We start from the raw sequence: 18578 nt of genomic DNA, 5'->3' as shown, positions 1-18578 counted from the left end.
GAGCAGTCAGGACAGTTTGACCTCCCAGAGGTGGTGGCCTCTTCTTCACGGGAGGCATTTAAGCCGAGGCTGCATGGCCATAGAATCATAGAACAGCAGAGTTGGAAGGGGCCTCTAAGGCCATCGAGTCCAACCCCCTGCTCAATGCAAGAATCCACCCTAAAGCATCCCCGACAGATGCTTGTCCAGCTGCCTCTTGAAGGCCTCTAGTGTGGGAGAGGTAACTGGTTCCATTGTTGTGCTGCTCGGTCAGGGCTGCAACATACCTGCATTTTAGATCCTTCTCTGGCTGTGCCAAAATGAGGTGAGGTGCGGAGCTTCTAAGGAGGTGGCCTTTTCAGTGGTAGCACCCTGGAGAGGTTCACCTGGCACCTGCATTGTGGCCTTTTCAGCCCCAGGTGAAGACTTTTTCGTTTTCAGAGTCTTTTTTAGTATTGCTGTTTTGGTTTTGAATGCGTTATTGTTATGTTTTTAGATCTTTTCCCTGCTAGTGCGTTTTACTCTGGTTTCATTCTGTTTTAAACTTTTAAAGGTCTTACGTTTTATCTTGCTGGATTTTAGAGTTCTAAATGTTGTGAACCATCCAGAGAGCTTTGGCTGTTGGGCAGGACAGAAAGGCCACGAATAAGCAAACAGAATTAATTCCTGCACTTTTTGGACCAGAGGAGCTCCTGATTCCCTCCCGAGCGTCAGCGTCCCTGAGCTTGGGGGGTTGCCAGTATTACGCGGGACGCTTCTTCTCAGGGATGCCAGAGGGATCCACAGTGAACTCCAGTGAGCCTGGATCGCGGTGGATCCGACTTGCAGGTTCTGCAGCAGACTGGCTTTTGCCAACCTGCAGGCAGTCTTTTCACCTTTGCGGTGGGGCGGGGGATCTGTGCTAATGGGCACCAGCACTAACTTGCATTTGTGCACATTACTGCTCAGGCGCATCAGGGTAAAACGATCTGATTCCATCAAAGAGCCGATGATGGAATGAGCAATGCCTGAGAAGCCACAAGGCCCAGGTGGGGTGGGCTTCACAAAAACCACGTCTCCCTCGCTCCTAGGGTGGGGGTGGGGGGCTGGTAGCATTTCATTTGGCCCTTTTTGTCACTGGGACCCACCGGCACTGGGACCCACTCGATGGCCTTGTAGGCCCCTTCCAACTCTGCTATTCTATGATTCTACGATATGATTCTATGGCAAGTCCGACGCGCTGGCCTCCAACAGCCCCCCCCCCGGTTTGGCCATGCGAAGATGGTCCAGCAGCTCTTTCTTAGCAGGCGCAGCAGCTGCCCCAACTAGAGGCAAAGGACCCCTGACCATTTGAAGTCCCTTTGAATCCGTGTGCCCAAGCGCCCCGAATCCCCCTTCCTCCTCACAACCGGCAGAGCCTGAACGCCCACTGGAAGCAGCAGCCATCGCTGTGCCGTGCTGCAGAGATGGGAAAAGCCAGTTTAAAAAATGAACTGAAACGAATTCCTCTGTGTAGGCGGCCCCCTGACAGCCTGCGCCTCCTCTTCAAAAGGAAGGAAGCTGGAGCTGTTTCCTCCCTCCCAAATAAGGAAGAGCCAGAAGCCCCATCTTCCTTATTATGGGTCAGGCAATTGGGGTCTGCAATATGACATTGCAGCGTGGAGGGGCCCCATTCAGTATCCGCCATTCCATTTCGCCTTCCACATAGTTTTCTGCTTCCCCTCCTCCAATAAGCAGTCAGCATTTTGTGGCCACTGGGCATGCCCACTATTCGTTGGGGGTTTTCTTGGGGGGGGGGGTTCCCCTTCTTGGTGCTGCTTTGGTAAATGTTTAGGTTTCCGTCCCCCCCCCCCCCGAGCCTGTTCACCCCTCCCTCTTGTGCATGAATGACTACTGTGTCGGCATGGACTGGCCCCGGAAGGACTGAGGTCGCTGCTCCTCAGCGCGATTGTTTCTCCCCTTTTTACAACCCGGGGGGCAGGGTGACGCATGTCTTCGTCTTAGCTTTGGGGTCAGGAATAATCATTACTAGAGGTTGAAGTGCTTGTCCACAGGGACAGCTTCTGAAGGCGCCTCTCTCTTGTTTAGCTTTGGAAGCAGGGAGGGGAGGCCGGGGTGGTGGTGGTGGGTCTTTGCTCTCACATGGGGCTGGAGGAGCAACAAATGTGGATGTGACAAACTCCCCTGCCTCCCCCCTCCCACCGCCACCCGAGTGGTTTGCTTTTACATACCATAAATCACACTTTCTGGGCACGAGGCTGCATTTAGCAATTGAATTACAAATTAATCCGCGCAGGGAATTCAACTGTCATGGTATTCTCCCCCCTCCCTTCCCCTCCTACATCTCTTTTTCTTTTCTTTTCTTTTTTTTGGGGGGAGTAAGCTATTTAACCTCTTGGATGGTCTGTGTGCAGCACGTTTATTTACTTTTCTATATTTCCTTATTATAAGAGCAAGGTCATGTTCAGCGATGGGGTAATGAGCACTTCTATCCTGCTCACAAGAAGGTGAGAAGGGGGTGCTCATAGGGTTGAGCAGCAGTGCCTCAAATTCTCACCCCATCCCTAAAAACACACCCCACCGGGCTCTCTGCTTCTGAATCAGGCCAGGCTTCATGGGCGCTGCTCGCACCTGGGGTTCTGCCGGATGCCCACCCTCCCTCGCTCGCCTAACAGTGGCTGTTGCCATCAGAGCTCCTCCACTCCAGTCAACCTGGAGGACTCTGGCACAGAGGTTCCTCTCTCCCCCCCCGCCTCCCCCCAAGTATTGTGCCTCTCTGTGCCACATCTGGCTAGTGCTTGGCCTTGGCCATAAAAACCAGTTGCCATGAAATGCCTCCTGCTTGTTCACATTCAAGGCCCCATCTGTAAACCCATCAGACCGCAATCTTTCCCTGGGTCGCTTTAATTTCTGCCTGCTTCCCATTATAGCGAAAAACCAGGGGTGGGTGAGTCACGCAGTTTGCTTTGTCTCACATCCAGCCTTTTAAGATCTCATGTTCTTCCTCTCTGAAATAGGAGGGTCTTTGCAAATTAAGGCAAATGCTTATCAAAAGTGAACTGAAGCAAAATTCTCACCCGTCACATGCAATAAGTCCGGCTATTTCCAGCACGGAGGACGCTGTGGTGAACCTGCCAAGCGTTAGCAGAGCTGTTCAAGACGAGGAGGTGGCCGCCCAAACGGAGCGCCTCACGCGTGGCTGGATGGGAACGGGGCCAGGCCCAGGCTTGGGAGTGCGAAGGCCTGGGCGCCTTCGCAGAACCATCTGTCATGTTCGGTTTCTCCCACGTTCAATGTTGCAACAACAACAACAACCCTGAAGCGCTTTTTGTCACAAATAGGGAGAATTTTGCGAATTTTGGTACATTCTTATCAAAACACAACTGAAACGAAATTCTCAGCCACCCTTAGAACTTCACGCTGCCAAATCGCAGCAGGGGCCACCCCCCCCACGGACTCCAAACCTGCGACTGGTAAAAGCGATTTTCCATGGATTTGTGACTGCGCATCCTGGTGTATGTTTGTCATGATTTATTTAAACACGTTTTCATAGAATCATAGAATAGCAGAGTTGGAAGGGGCCTACAAGGCCATCGAGTCCAACCCCCTGCTCAATGCAGGAATCCACCCTAAAGCATCCCTGACAGATGGTTGTCCAGCTGCCTCTTGAAGGCCTCTAGTGTGGGAGAGCCCACAACCTCCCTAGGTAGCTGATTCCACCGTCGCACTGCTCTAACAGTCAGGAAGTTTTTCCTGATGTCCAGCCGGAATCTGGCTTCCTTTAACTTGAGCCCGTTATTCCGTGTCCTGCACTCTGGGAGGATCGAGAAGAGATCCTGGCCCTCCTCTGTGTGACAACCTTTCAAGTATTTGAAGAGTGCTATCATGTCTCCCCTCCATCTTCTCTTCTCCAGGCTAAACATGCCCAGTTCGTTCAGTCTTTCTTCATAGGGCTTTGTTTCCAGACCCCTGATCATCCTGGTTGCCCTCCTCTGAACACGCTGCAGCTTGTCTGCGTGCTTCTTGAATTGTGGAGCCCAGAACTGGACGCAATACTCTAGATGAAGCCTAACCAGGGCCAAATAGAGAGGAACCAGTACCTCACGTGATTTGGAAGCTATACTTCTATTAATGCAGCCCAAAATAGCATTGGCCTTTCTTGCAGCCATATCGCACTGCTGGCTCATATTCAGCTTGCGATCTACAACAATTCCAAGATCCTTCTCGTTTGTAGTATTGCTGAGCCAAGTATCCCCCATCTTGTAACTGTGCCTTTGGTTTCTATTTCCTAAATGTAGAACTTGGCATTTATCCCTGTTGAATTTCATCCTGTTGTTTTCAGCCCAGCACTCCAGCCTATCAAGATCACTTTGAAGTTTGTTTCTGTCTTCCAGGGTATTAGCTATCCCACCCAATTTGGTGTCATCTGCAAATTTGATCAGCGTTCCCTGCACCTCCTCGTCCAAATCATTAATAAAAATGTTGAAGAGCACTGGGCCCAGGACTGAGCCCTGCGGTACCCCACTCGTTGCCTCTCCCCAGTTTGAGAAGGTTCCATTGATAAGTCCTCTTTGAGTCCGATTCTGTAGCCAACTGTGAATCCACCTAATAGTTGTTCCATCTAGCCCACTTTTAGCTAGTTTGTTAATCAGAATGTCATGTGGTACTTTGTCAAAAGCTTTGCTGAAGTGAAGATATATGACATCCACAGCGTTCCCACGGTCCACAAGGGAGGTTACCTTATCAAAAAATGAGATCAAATTTGTCTGACAGGACTTGTTCTTGACAAATCCATGTTGGCTTCTAGTGATCACCGCATTGATTTCAAGGTGTTTACAGATTTGACTTCTTTATAATCTGCTCCAGAATTTTCCCAGGGATGGATGTCAGACTGACTGGTATGTAGTTCCCAGGTTCCTCCTTTTTACCCTTTTTGAAGATAGGGACAATGTTGGCCCTCCTCCAGTCGTCCGGCACCTCACCCGTCTTCCATGATTTTGCAAAGATTATAGGCAAAGGTTCTGAGAGTTCTTCCGCTAGCTCCTTCATTACTTTAGGATGCAGTTCATCGGGCCCTGGAGATTTGAACTCATTCAAGGAAATTAGGTGTTCTTTGACCATTTGTTTATCAATCTCAAACTGTAATCCTGCCCCCTCAACTTGTGCTTCACCTTTTCCAGGGGGGGTCATAGACCCGCTTTTGGGAGAAGACTGAGGCAAAGTAGGAATTGAGCACTTCAGCCTTTTCTTTGTCGTCTGTTATCAATTTGCCATCCTCATTAAGCAGTTGAACCACCATTTCTTTCCTCTGTCTTTTACTACTCATATATCTGAAGAAAGCCTTTTTATTACTTTTAGCATCCCTTGCTAATCTCAGCTCATTCAAAGCTTTAGCCTTCCTGACGCCATTTCGGCACTTCTGCGCCACTTGTCTGTACTCTTCTTTTGTAGCCTGGCCTTCCTTCCACTTCCTATATGTATCCCTTTTTGTTTTCAGGTCATCTCTAAGCTTTTTGTGGAGCCACATTGGTTTCCTCTGTTGTCTTCTATCTTTTCTCCTTGTTGGAATTGTTTGTAACTGTGCCTTTAAAATTTCCTTTTTCAAATACTCCCACCCATCCTGCACTCTTTTTCTCATTAGGCTCCCTTGCTACAGGACCTTACTTATCATAGTTCTGAGTTTATTAAAATCAGCTTTTCTAAAATCCAGAGTACGTGTATGGCTACACTCAACTTTTGTCTCCTTCATAATCAAGAATTCAAGTATGACGTGGTCACTTTCCCCCAGAGTTCCCGTAACTGCCACTTTATCCACTCAGTCATCCCTATTGGTCAATAACAAGTCAAGGATTGCTGATCCTCTAGTTCCTTCCTCCACTTTCTGTAGGAGAAAGTTATCACCCACACATGTCAGGAATTTCTTGGAAGGGCCGCTTTTGGCAGTATTGGTCTCCCAACAGATATCAGGGTAATTGAAGTCCCTGATTGAAGTTTTTATACTTCTTTTCTCGAAATATACATACATACATACACAAACTGGCTTAAAGCAAAATGTGATTTTTAAGTTTTAACCTGGATTTTATGGTTTTAGTTGTAAACTGCCCAGAGAACTTAGGCTATTGGGCAGTATAAATATGTAATAAATAAAATAAATAAAATCCAACATGGAAAAACAATGGAAGTTCAAGGAGAGCCGAGGCAGATGGATCTCGGAAAGTGGCTCCAATTACATGTTGTCAATGCTGCCCACTCCTGGAGGTCTGGAATTTCAGGATGAGCTTCGCTGCTCCGACAGGTCCTTCAGCCGGGCTTCCTCTCTCTCTCCGTCCCCCCCTTCTTTGCAGAGCTGTGGAGAGCTCCTTCCTGGCCTAAACCCAGACAGTTCGGTCTCCACTGCCAGAGCTGACACTCTCTTGACCCCCACCTCCCAAGCGCACGAGACGCCTGGGTCTCCATTGGGTCTCCGGCCACGTTTACGGCTGGTGGATGGCCACTGTGGGAAATGTTTGTAGGTCCTTTGCTTTAATGCCTCCAAATGGCTCCAAATGGCTGCACCATGCAAATGCACTCATGGACGTCAGCCGCAGCATGGCCCTTCTCCCCACTTGCCGTGGGGAAGGCCTCCTTTCCTCCCTCTTGGAGAGAGTCCGCCAGAAGGGCTCGTGGCCTCTGCTGAGCACTGCCTGAGCACTTCTCAGAAGCATAGAATGGGAGAGCCGGACGGGGCCTCTTAGGCCGCGGCCCCCTGCTCAGTCAACAAGATGGGCCTCGTTGCCTCTCTCCTGAGATGCCGACTGAGCTCCCTTCCATCTCTTCCCAATCCTCAGGTTTCTCCAGCTGGGGGGCCTCCTGAGCAACCCACGTGGGACGCCTCCTACTTGTTCCAAGGCAGGGATGGAGCCACGGCGTTCTCGGACGATACCGCTCTCGTGATTGAATACTACAAAGCCAGTAAGTCCTCCTCTCTGGCAGCCAACAGGGAGGCAGGGGCCTCCTTCCGCGCCTTCCAAGGCAGAGGCGCTGGCTGACCGGCCGTGGAACACTGCAAGTGCCGGCATCATCAGCTGGAGAGGCTCACGCCTTGGGAAGTGGGGCAGGGCTCCTGCTGTACCGGGGCGCGGGGCTCATCCTGAGCATCCTGAGTGTCAGGCCTGCCTGATGGCCCTCCCTCTATGGCACCTGCTTGGTTAAGAATCCAAGCCCTGTGGCTCTTCAGCCAGCCTAGGGACGCGCGAAGCAGCGGGCTGTGAGCTCCTTGAGGTTCTCCAAATTCCCCCTCGAAGCTCATTCCCACTTGTGGTCCTGTCTGAGGGTGAGCTTTGTCCCCCCCCCCCAGACATTTCTGTCTGTTTCCCAAAGTGCGCATCAGCTGAGCACTTTTCGGCACGTCTGCATTTCTCCCATTGATTCAAGCATTTCCCCAAAACTGCACGTCTTGAAATGCAGCTTCGACCTCTAGGATGGCGGAGGGGCGGAAGAGGGGCAGGCGCACGAGGAAGACTCGGAGCAAAGCCCCCTCCTCCGCGCGTGCGCACCTCGCTCCCCCCTGGGCTACGGAGATGGGCTGACAGGCCACGCGCCTCCTCTTCCCTTCCCCCAACAGTCCCAGGAGACCCGGAGAGCATCCCCAAGGCCTTGGGCTTCTCTGTGCTGCCACTCACCAACCGGGTCTATCGGAAGCTGGCAGCAGACAGCAGCAGGGGGGGGCTGCAAGTCGAAAACCTCCCCGTCCAGGTAGGGAGGGAGGGAGGGAGGGAGGGAGCCCCCCCTCTCCCTCTGGCCCCCGTCAGCCCCACGTCTGTTTGTCCCATCCCATCCCTACGTTAATTCTCAATGTTTTGTTCATTCTATATCTATCTATCTATCTATCTATCTATCTATCTATATCTGTGCAAACGTTTATATTTGTATACGTATTTCTCCACAAAATATACATTTCCAAATATTAGACTATTTGTAAACGTTCTAGTAGACGGAGGCTGTTCAGGATTCCTGAGAGCTCCATGGGACCCTCCTCTCTTTGCCCCCGTGGCACCAATGGTGTGTGTGGGGTGCGTGTGCGTGTCAGTGGCTGTCAGTGCGTGTCCAAGCAAAGAAACAGTGCAGGAGGGAAAGATCGCACGGGGCTTTTTTCCCTCTTCTTTTTTTAACGTGTCGTATTTCGTTTACAGCCAAACTGAAATCCTCCCTCCACCCTTTTTTCTGCCCCATTTGTGGATGATGAAGTAGGAAGCCACTTTGTAGGGTGTGGGGCAAACTTTGGGCATGTGGGGGCAGCTGGCCCTGGCGGTCCAGTGGGCCGCCTTCTCTCTCTCTCTCTCTCTCTCTCTCTCTCTCACGCACGCACGCACGCACACGCGCACGCGCACGTAGGGCATTCTGGGAAACAAATTGGCGCCCTCCCGTCCAACCTGCCATTCAGCCCCCACCCCCACCTCAGCCCACTAGAGGCTTCCTCTGTACAATGCTATGGGCTTGTGGGGTGGGGCAGGGGAGTGGGGGGGAGGGGCGGCTGTAGCCAGCCATTTTTAAATGCCGCCCGCCGCCCACTTGGGCTTCTTGACCAGAACGGATCCTTCATGTCCGTGCTGGGAATCCACCTCTGTCCATTGCTCCCCCAGGATACATCTCTGCGAACCACATCTGGAGGAATTCCGACCATCCAAGTTGGACTTCAGTTGATCAATGCAGAGGTGAGTGAAGAAGAATCAGTGGATCAAGGTGGATTCTAGTGGATCTAGTGGGTTCCCGCTAGGAGGCCTGAGTTTCCTGGCTGTGCTCTGGCAGTTCTCCTCTGTGCACTGGGATTGGATGCTCTGGATGGCCCTTCCCCAGATGTTTTGGACTACATGTCCCAGCATTCCTGATCACTGATCATGCTGTCTGGGATTAATGGGGGCTGGAGTCCAAAACCTTTGGAGGCCATCAGGTTCAAGAAGGCAGCCCTGGATGCTCCTGACTGGGGGCCGTAGTCCAGTGGTGGAGCCCCTCCCTCCCCCTGCTTGGCAGGCAGAAGGTCCCGGATTTGACCCCCGGCAGCATCTCCAGGTCGTTCTGGGGAAAATCCCTGCCTGGTACCCTGGAGAGCCCACGGCTGGCTGTCAGTGTCGGCACTACTGGGCTAGAGGGACCGAGGGCCTGGCTCAGTGCGTCCCTCTTTTCAGCGGCACGGAGTCGCAGGCCAAGGCATCCGGAGGGCGGCCCCTCAGGGAAGTGCCCTTCCCCCTGGATCCTGCTGCTGCCGTGGCGCACGTGGGGGGGGGGCCTGCCGTCCCTCTGAACCTCGGTGCTGAATCGAGCTCCCCTCGCCTGAGCACGACTCACCCCCAGCTCCGGGCTGCTCTGAGCGCCAGTGTATGAATATAGGTGATGGCTTCCCTAGGGTCTCTTCAAGCACTCCGCGCTCCCTGGGCACTTGCAGAGGCGTGGCGGCTGTGTCGGAACAACGACGGAGGCTGAGCGCTCGGCCTTGCGAGGGACCGGCTTCTGCCGTCGGACAGTCCGGACTATGCTGCGGAGGGTGGAGGGGAGAAGTCCCCCCTTCCTGCGCTGCAGCAGAGAAACTGAACGGGGGCAGGGAGGGGCGCTGCGAATGCCAAGTGGACGTTGCTGCCGACGGCGGACCTGCAAATTGCAGGAGCCGGCGTTGGGCCCGGTCGCCCTCGCAAGGTGGAGCCTGCCACCCCCGCCCCGCCCCCATTTGCATGTCCAGCCTGTCGCTCTGGCCCCTCCAGCCTCACGGCCTGCCTGCAAGATAAGCTGCTAAGTGGCCTCTGCACTGGTTGTGCATCTGGGCTTTGCAAGGCTGTGGAGCCAGAACAAAGGGGGGGGGGACGCGGCTCTCTCACTACCGGGGTGCTTCTGACAGACCGATTTAAAGCATGGATAGAAATCATGCTTCTCTTGATGCATTCCCTGAAGAAGAGTGGCTGCATACTAATTGATTGCTACAGCGGTTAAAACAGATTGCTTTGCAACTCAATAAAGCCTTTACGCTTCCTCTGAGCACAGTTGGGAACATCTGGCTCTGCAGCGCCCGTGGCCTTCCCCTCGCACCCCACAACTGCACCCGCAGGGGGAGGGCAAGGGAGTGCTTGCGGCACGGGTGGATCTCTATTCAAGCCCCCTGAAAGGTCCCTTCCTTGAACGCAAGGGCCACGATCCGGCACAGAGGTGGGCGGTTCACCTCAACCCCTGGACTGTTGGGGAGGAGCGCTCGGTGGGTGTTATCCTTTGTCCACTGCCCAGAGAGTTTCCACTACTGGGTGGAATCGAAATTTCATAAATGAAATTAAACCGCCAGGCTACATGCTTTTCATGCTGAAGGCAGGCATGTTCGGATTCCTGCATTTCACAGATTGTCAGGGGCCTCCCGTTCCGTCATCTGCTCATGGACAGAATTGGATTTTTTCCAATTTCCCAAATTTGCATAAATACACATTTGTGTGAATCTGCAAATTCCCTCAAAATTGTACAAAATGTACAATTTCCCTCATGTGCAAATACTCCCAAAATGTGCACCATCTAAGGCGGCGGGGGGGTTCAGTTGCGGTGCTGGAGTGGCCATGTGTCCTCCTTCCAGAGGACAGTCCTCTCTCTGAAGGGCCGTGGAGTTCACAGCCAGTTTGAAGGTCCGGAGACCTCGGAAGGGAGAGCAGCCGGGGGCCCTGGTGTTGCCCATCCACAGCCACGGGTTGAAGAGGGCAGCCCCCCGCCCCAGCCAGCCACAGGCTCACGGTCTTCCCCACCATGGGGAGGTGGGCTGTGTTTCTATTCCAAGGACAGCCCTCCTTTCGAAATGTGCATGTTAGACCCAGGCTTAGCACAGAGCAGAGCACCTCTCAGGACCTCGTTCCAAACCCTTTCTACACAGCTCCCCTGCCCCAGCTCCAGACACACGCGCATGGAATCGTGGCCTTAGAGGGTGGTTGCAGAAAACAAGAAGTCCCTGGCCTTATGCCCCCTCTGCAAAGTTAATTTGGGACCAAACCAAAAGCTGGCGGGTTAATTCCCTTGCTCCTTCCCCCTGGGGAGCCCGCCCCTCCCCTGGCGAGGGACTTTGGAGTAATGGCCCCGGGGGTCAGCCGAGAGGGGCCTGCGTGTGATGAATTATTCACAGGGGTGTTGGTAAGTGCAGAATTAATCCTTACCTTCCAGCTGGCTGCCGCACTAAATTATCACTCCTAGTCATGCGGGAAAATGCTGCGGAATTCATTTAGCGGATTATTGTTTTGATCTAGAAACAGTTGTTTTCTCCCCCACCCCAGTCCTCCTCTCCTTACTCCCCACCCCCAATGTATGTACAGGAGAGGGGAGGGGAGGGGAGGGGGGAGGGACAAGAAACGGTGGGGGCCGGGCTGCTTGAGTCCGTTCTTTCAGCTTGTTTCAGCAAATCGTCCCCAGCAACAATAAAAAGGAACGGATTTGTCGCCAGAGGCAGACAAGGAAGGGAGGTGGGGGGTTGTCGCTGTCACGGGTTCGAGCCATTGCAGCATTATGGGGAACTGGACTGTTTTGCTCCTGACCTTTCAGAATCGGTCAGATTTTTTTCTGAGCAAGCCAGCAGGGCGATCCGTCTAAAGTGCGCTGGCTGCGGAAAGGTTAGAGGTGGACGGGAAATCGTTTTGATGGATGTAGGAGGGAGGCCCCAAAATCCACAGAGCCCGGCCGTGGCTAAATCCCACGGAAGCTCTCCAACCTGTAGGTTTGCAATGTCTGATCTTGTGTATTTTGCTCACCTGAAACCAAAAGGTAAATCCCGGTTGTGTTTGACTTGCAACCCTGCTTCCGCCTCCTCGTGTGCGTTTGCCACCCTTTGATGCACTGTGGCATCAATCCACAAAAACTCCCCTGATCCTCATGATCCTGCATGAGCAGCCCCATAGCCTTCAAGGGGATAAGATGGAGGGGCAGCATTTTGCCAGCTGTTGCTCCGTGGCGTCTCTGTACTGTAAAAAGCTGCACCGGCGGAGCTGCGCCGTTCGAAGCACAGCAGCAGGCAGCTCTTTTTCTGCTCTGGTGGCAACGGGAGTCTAGAGGGAGGCCGTGGGTTTCTGAGTGGGAAGCTTGACACCCCGCCATTGTCCACGTCATGGCTGTCCACATTTCTGTGCCGCAGATGGGGTGCCAGCAGGGGCAGGGCAGTCTGTGCAACGTGCAACCACCACCCAGTGGTGACAGGATGCTGGCTGAGTTATGAATGGGAGTCTGTGTCAGGGTGAGGATAGAACTGAGCAGCTAGAATCCTGAAGAGGGAGCGCTTCGCACTGCAACACGGTGTTGCAGCAGGTCCCAGTACGTTCTTAAAATGCAAAGTCAGGCATAAAAGCAATTCAGGGGAGCAATCCTAGGGGTGCTTAGACGGAAGAAGTCCTACAGCTGCCAGCATCTCCTAACCAGCTATGCTGGGAGCTGTGCAACTTACTTCTGTCCAGCCATGCACAGGATTGTGCTGGAAAGCAATTTTCAAAAGGCAGAATTCCTGTCGGTTTCCCCTCCTGTTCCCTTCCTTGGGTGTATGTTTCCTGGCACCGGGGCCATCACCCTCTCCCCGCCACCCTCCCCAATTTTTCCTTCCCTCCCCTTTGCATTAATCTCTGAAAACTCCCAGGCTGCCCCGCCCACAGCAGCCCGTGCAGAGCCCACCTGTGCGTGTGGCCTGGTGCGTGTGCCTGCCTGGCCTGGCCGGCACTGCTGAGCGTTTCACAGCCATTCAGGGGGAACTTAATTAATTCTAACAGAAGCCACCATCTTGATCCTTAATTCCTTTCTCTTGCTCACTGTCACTTTAAATAGTTTTAACCCGGTAACATGTGTTTCTTTTTTTCCCTTTTTTTTTTGTCTTTTACAAAATACACAAAAGGAGATCTGGGCTGATAAGAGTGAAATTAAACACCCTGTGAGGTGAGGTGGCTGCTTTAAAGTGACGGATGCTGACAGGCTGCTAAGTGTGCTGCCGGCTACACACAGAGGGAGGGAAGGAGGGAGGGAGGGGGAGAGACAGACATAGGGGGGTGCGGGGGGGAGGAATAAATTAAACTGATAATTGATGTTGGTGTGGAATGGGGAAGGCAACCCAGTGCCCTCCAGGTGTTTTGGACTACAGCTCCCCTAATCCCTGACCATTGGCCATGGTGGCTGGGGCTGACGGGAGTTGGAGTCCAAAATATCTGGAGGGCACCAGTTTGCCTGGGAGTTGTAGAACGTATTTCTGTTTAAAGATGGATAGGTTTGTACTCTAAAGCAATTTTAAAACGGCTGAATTCCTGTTGACTTTTATTTATTTATTTGAAACGTTTGTATCCCACCCTGTATCGTTACGATCTCAGGGTGGCATACAGATAAAAGCATATAGTATAGAACAATAAATATACACAGCTAAAAACAAATTAAACCATGAACCAAGTTAAAACAATATATAATTTAAAAGCAGTAAAAACAATTAAAACAGTTAAAACAATGTGCCATTTTAGTGAATTTAACCATGAAAGGCTTTGTTAAAAAGCCATGTTTTTACTTGGTGCTGGAATAGAGTCAGCGTTGGTGCCAGTCGGGCCTCCAAGGGGAGGGCAGTCCACAGTCGGGGGGCCACCACAGAGAAGGCCCTCTCCCATGTCCCATCATAGCGAGTGTGTTGTGCTGGTGGGATGCGGAGAAGGGCTCCTCCCACAGATCTCAAGTCTCGGGCAGGTATACGTAAGGAGAGGCGCTCCCTCAAGTATCAAGGTCCCAAGCTGATTTTTCCTTCTTCTCCATTCCTTAGTGACATGGGGCTAATGGGAATTGTAGTCCAAAATATCTGGAGAGCACCAAATTGCCTGGGAGCTGTAGGACTGGAGGCAGCACACAGCTATCGGTGGCGACTACTACTGTGGGCGGGGGGGGGGTCTTTGGCAGGGCCCACCCGCCCCTGCTGGACCTCCCTCCTCAATCGCCAGATTCCTCCTACCGGCTGCAGACTGGAGACCTTTGTTGCCTCCGTGGCCTCATGCAGGGGCGTCACTGAGTGCTCCCCCTCCTCCCTCTGGCCTTGCTTGGTCTGAAGGCAGCGCAGCCCCTGCCCCAAAGCCTGCTGGCCGGCAAGGCCCAGGATGGGGGAAGCAAGGCCCGGCGGGGAGCCGCTCCGCTGGCGAGGGGCTCGCGTACACCCCAGTCGCCCGCCTCCCATTACACCCTTGGGGAGCCCTGCGAGGGTAGGCGGTGGGCCCCCAAATGGGGGGAGGGGCTCTAGGGGCAAGGCAGGGGGGAGCCGGGATGGGGGAGAAATGTGTGAGCTCCCAAAAACACAGACCAAAATGTGTGTAACGCTGGGGAAATAACGCTCAAAAGAGCAGTATCTTAGTTTTTTTAAAAAATGTTTTTCAAAACTCTGCATTAGGCAAAAATGCAGAGAACATGCAGGTACCAGGAGGAACAGCCTCAAAGCCCGGGTTCCGCGGCAGGGTGTCCATCCAATCCATCCTTGTTTGCTTGTTCATGTAAAAGCCAAAGGGATTAGAGGAAGAAAGAACAGAGCTGAAGGCCATCGGCGGCGGGTGCCTGAGCGCGGGGGGAGCCCGGGGTCCGCGTGGTTCCCTGCCAAGGCCCCTCCCTGCCGTCCTCTCCCCCCGCTCAGCAGCGCTGGAAATCTTGATTGCTGCGGGAATTATAGGGGAGGGATAGAGTTATTACCGAATGGGGACGGAGTGAGGCGGCCTGGCTTTGTTAGGCAGCTAATGAGTGGGATACAGCGGGGCCACGGCAGCGTGGAGCGAAAGGGGGGGAGTGATGTCTTTGTCGTAACAGAAACCGTGTCAGTTTCCGCTTGTTCCTCCCAGTGGAGGGTTTAGGGGAGAGCTAATTGAATTAGGGGTGCCCACACCCTGGCTGGCCAAGCGGCCCCTGCGCTTTCTCAGTCTTTATTGTTCCGGCGCAGCCCAGGTGCCCCCTGGGCCTTTGGCCTGCTGCACATGGCAAGAGGCCTGAGGTGGCATCAGCATTTTGCACCCCTTCCCCCCTGAGCGGCCGTGCAAGCCTGGGCGTCGTTGCCCCTCGGTAGCTCAGGGTTCCCTGCCTTCGATGCCAAGAGGCTCCGGGCCCAGGTCAAAGCCTCCCAGGCTAATGACAGGGGCAAGCCCAGGAGAGCCTGCCTGTGATGGCGGTCATGAGGCCTGATCCACGAACGCCCTGAGGCCCCGTCCGAACGGCTTGGGCGCCCTCTCGTCCGGCGCTCCCCTCTTCCAAGCCCAGGCCGGAGGGGATTTCAGGAGCGAGAGGAGGTGGGGAGGCCGAGCGCCGGCAGACCTGACCACCCTAATGAGCCTTCATTGGCCGTGGGCACGGCGAAGGAGACACTGAGGGCCACTTCGCCACCAGTCATCCGCCACGGCCAATTTAGCAAATTAGGGGCAGATTGTGAGGAAATGAGCAGGCGGCGCCTGTGGGGCACGCCGGGGGCTGCGGAGGGGGAGCCAGGCGAGGATGGCCTCGTTGGGGATGATTGAAGTTTGCTGTCGCCGAACCCTCTTACTCTGTGAGCCCCCCCCCGCCCTGTTTGCTGAAGGACCATCTGCCGGGGGTCATTTGCACCGGAGTCTTGCCGACGGCTGCTTCCTCGGAGGTCTGTTCAGCCACGCCGGGGGAGGAGAGATGAGGCAATACAACGCCCGAGCCCACGAGGCGGGGTCATGCGGCAGCCTGGCCGCCGATCGCAGGCCTGGTCGCTGACCGGGGGGCACCCTAGAGCTGGGGCGAAGCCGTGTGTTCGGAGGGAACGGGGCCGAAGGGTGTCCGTCGCCAAGACCTCTGGTCCCTTTTGGCTTGCTGGTTTTTTGCGGCGCCCCTGGCGAAGGTTGCATTAGCTGCTGCTTTTTCCTGAAATTGGGGGACCTTTCCCGTTGCTTTCTCAAAATGGCATAAATAGAAATTTGCGCGAATTGCAAGAACAATTTACATAATTTCCACAAATTCCAACCACCGTGTTAAAAATAGCTGAAAATCATGAATTCACCCAACGCAATGCAGCTAGAGGAATCATAGAATCATAGGAGGAGGAGGAAGAGGAAGAGGAATCATCAGGAGGAGGAGGAATAGTAATGGCGGGGATCTCATTTGGATTGCTGCTATTATTATTAACAAAAACATTTCTATCTATTTGCAGTTTGTTTTTAATTTATTGCACTAACATACAGCTTTTCTGCTAAAGTGCTTGAGGCTGGACATCCATGTCGTCAATACATTAGAAATCTTTTAATAAATGGTAACGAAACCTGGGGGTTTTATTATGGAGATGTATGGAGCATCAATCCTAACCCCTTGGGCAGCTGTCCAGGGTCGGGGCCGAGACTGGGGCTGCTGTAGCTAATCCACTTTCCCCCTGCCCCCTCCCCGCCCCCACTGCATCAGCGGTGGGATTTGCTCTCTGTCCTCCGGGGCTTTGGAAACCGCTGACGCCCGGCCCCTCCCCCCTCCCCTGAGGGCTGCTCTCTGTCAACCTGAGCCTTGTTATCTCACCTTTCCCCCCTGATGCGGATGGGTGTTGATGGGTGCTGATGGGAGGGATGTTGGAGAACCCCCCTGGGTGGAGTCCAAAGGCTTTCCTGAGGTTCCACTCCGGAATTTCAGTTCCAGCCGCAGCAGTTCGCAGGCCGGCTTGCTGGTCTTTCTGGGCCTTTTGTACATTTTCTTGGGGATGGCAAATCAGTGTGTTCTACTACAGCTGCTGCTGGACAAACTTGAGGTGCATTTTGCCCTTCTCATTAGACTAAGCTGATCTGAAAGAATGCGGGGGGGACGGACCCCCACGCCGCTTGGTAATTCTTTGAGTGGAAGACTGCTGCTCCAAAGGCCAGCTGCGCTTGGCATTTCCCAGCTGTTGTGACGGGTGAAGCCATTGGCTGTGTTTGGAGAACAGGCTGTGTGACTGTGGAAGGTTCCATGTTAGAAGTCGGGGTTAATAGAACTCCATCTGGCCCCGCCCTCTGTGAACAGGCCTGATCGGTTTAGGAAGCGGCCAGTGCTGCTCAGGGCCATCCTCACGTTCTGTTTCTGATCCCGCAGAGGCCAGATGTGTTTCTGAGTTCATCGGCCACCAAAGCCCTGCCCCGCTTGGACTCAAACCTGGTGGGACAGCTGGGGACCATCAAAGAGCCGTGGGCCAGGCCATCTTCAAAAGCTGAACAAAAGGCAGCGCCCCAGAACACTGTGAGTATCTCTCTCCTGCTGCCTTCCCTGCTCCCAACTTCCACGGGTAGCCAGACGTTCCAGGGGCAGCAGCGCTGCACAGCTTTCACGCGCGGGAGAGATACTGGGAACGCAGGGTTCCTGGGGCAGCTCTGGTTATTTGCCCATTTACAAATGGGCATTTGGAAGGGTGCCAACTCCTAAATCAAGCAGCACAACTGCTGGTCCTGCATCAAATTCCCAAGGGAGGAGTGTGGTGGGGGCGGGGGGGGGGCGCTGAGCGCAGAGTATTCGTGAGGAAGAATGCAGCAGCACCTCAAGCAAGTGCTTGGACCAAACCTGAGTGGCTTTTAGAAGCTGTCGGCCGGCCATCAGCACTAGAGGGCACTCATGGGTCGACATCCTCCGTCGTGTGCAGAGGCCAACGCACCCGCCGGGGCGCAACGCTGATGTCCAGATGCTTCTGATGCTGGTCCAGCTCCTCCTGGCCTGTTCAGCTGCTCCTCCAAGGATGCCGGCTGGGAGGAGAGTGAGGAGATGGAGTGGTGGCAGCAGCAGCAGCAGCCCCCCCGCTTGCTCCTGGTCTCTTTCTGGACGGCTGTGTGGGTTGGCTCCAGAGGGAGAGGGCAAGCCCCCGGGCCAAGGGGGCAGCGGCATGGGGGAGGTGGGGCCCTGAGAGGCTGTCTTGCCCCCCCCCCCGCCCCCCCAAATGGATCCCACACTACCATCTGACCTTATTCAAAACCATGGCTTGGCTGTACAGGCTTCAAGGCTCCCGGTGTGATAAAGAGGATTCAATTCTGAATCCATTTAGGCAATTCTGTTCTATTACGGCTGCATTAGTTTTCAGACCTCAGCCCCACCCCCCCCGCCCGCCCCCTACAGCCCATAGACCTTTCAGCTCCATGAATATATGGCTGACATCAGCAAGGCTGTGGATAGAATCAGGCCACTGGGTTACTAGAGCCGCCGCGCTCTCGGGACTTTGGCTCTCCGTCTGTCTGGGTTTGTGTGGGTGTTTTTTTTTTTTTTTTTTACAAAAATAGCATGTCTTTATAGCTCGGCTATTAAACGCCCCGGAGGGCACAGTACAGAGAAGAAAAGGGAGCGCCTGCAGAGGAGGGGGAGGGATTACGAGGCCCTATTCAAAAGCTCACAAAACACTTGTTTAAAACATGTGGTTTATGCGCTGCAGAGCGTGGCCCTTTTCACATGTCGGTCCGCTTGTTTGGAGCAAGTTTTGCTGCCATCGCGATCTCAATTAGACAGCGATAATTGCGGGGCTCTGTGGGGCTACTAGCAGGGAGGGCAGGGAAATGAACGGCAGGCTGGCCGGAGGGAGGCAGCGGGGGCGTGGCCAGTGGGGGCGTGGCCAGTGGGGGCGTGGCGGGAGGGGGCAGGCAGGCAGGTCAGGCACAAGCTCGGTGCCAGGTTTGGCGAGGGGAAGGCTCCCCCGTGCC

The 18578-nt window shown here is 54.0% G+C and overlaps 1 protein-coding gene across 1 annotated transcript in view; it reads left to right on the top strand.

Annotated features, from left to right (window-relative positions):
* Window positions 1–18578, top strand: part of CCDC33 (coiled-coil domain containing 33) — a 123812-nt gene that overhangs the window by 70586 nt on the left and 34648 nt on the right. Inside the window, exons 9-12 of the mRNA XM_063142607.1 lie at window positions 6786–6909; window positions 7562–7692; window positions 8580–8651; window positions 16996–17121. Coding sequence (XP_062998677.1) covers window positions 6786–6909; window positions 7562–7692; window positions 8580–8651; window positions 16996–17121 — 453 coding nt within the window. The remainder of the gene's footprint in view (window positions 1–6785; window positions 6910–7561; window positions 7693–8579; window positions 8652–16995; window positions 17122–18578) is intronic.

This window comes from Elgaria multicarinata, chromosome 16 (assembly GCF_023053635.1).
Source record: "Elgaria multicarinata webbii isolate HBS135686 ecotype San Diego chromosome 16, rElgMul1.1.pri, whole genome shotgun sequence".
NCBI classification, from domain to species: Eukaryota; Metazoa; Chordata; class Lepidosauria; order Squamata; family Anguidae; genus Elgaria; species Elgaria multicarinata.
Note: the sequence above shows the minus strand (reverse complement) of the source record. Positions and strands in the feature narration are given on the sequence as shown.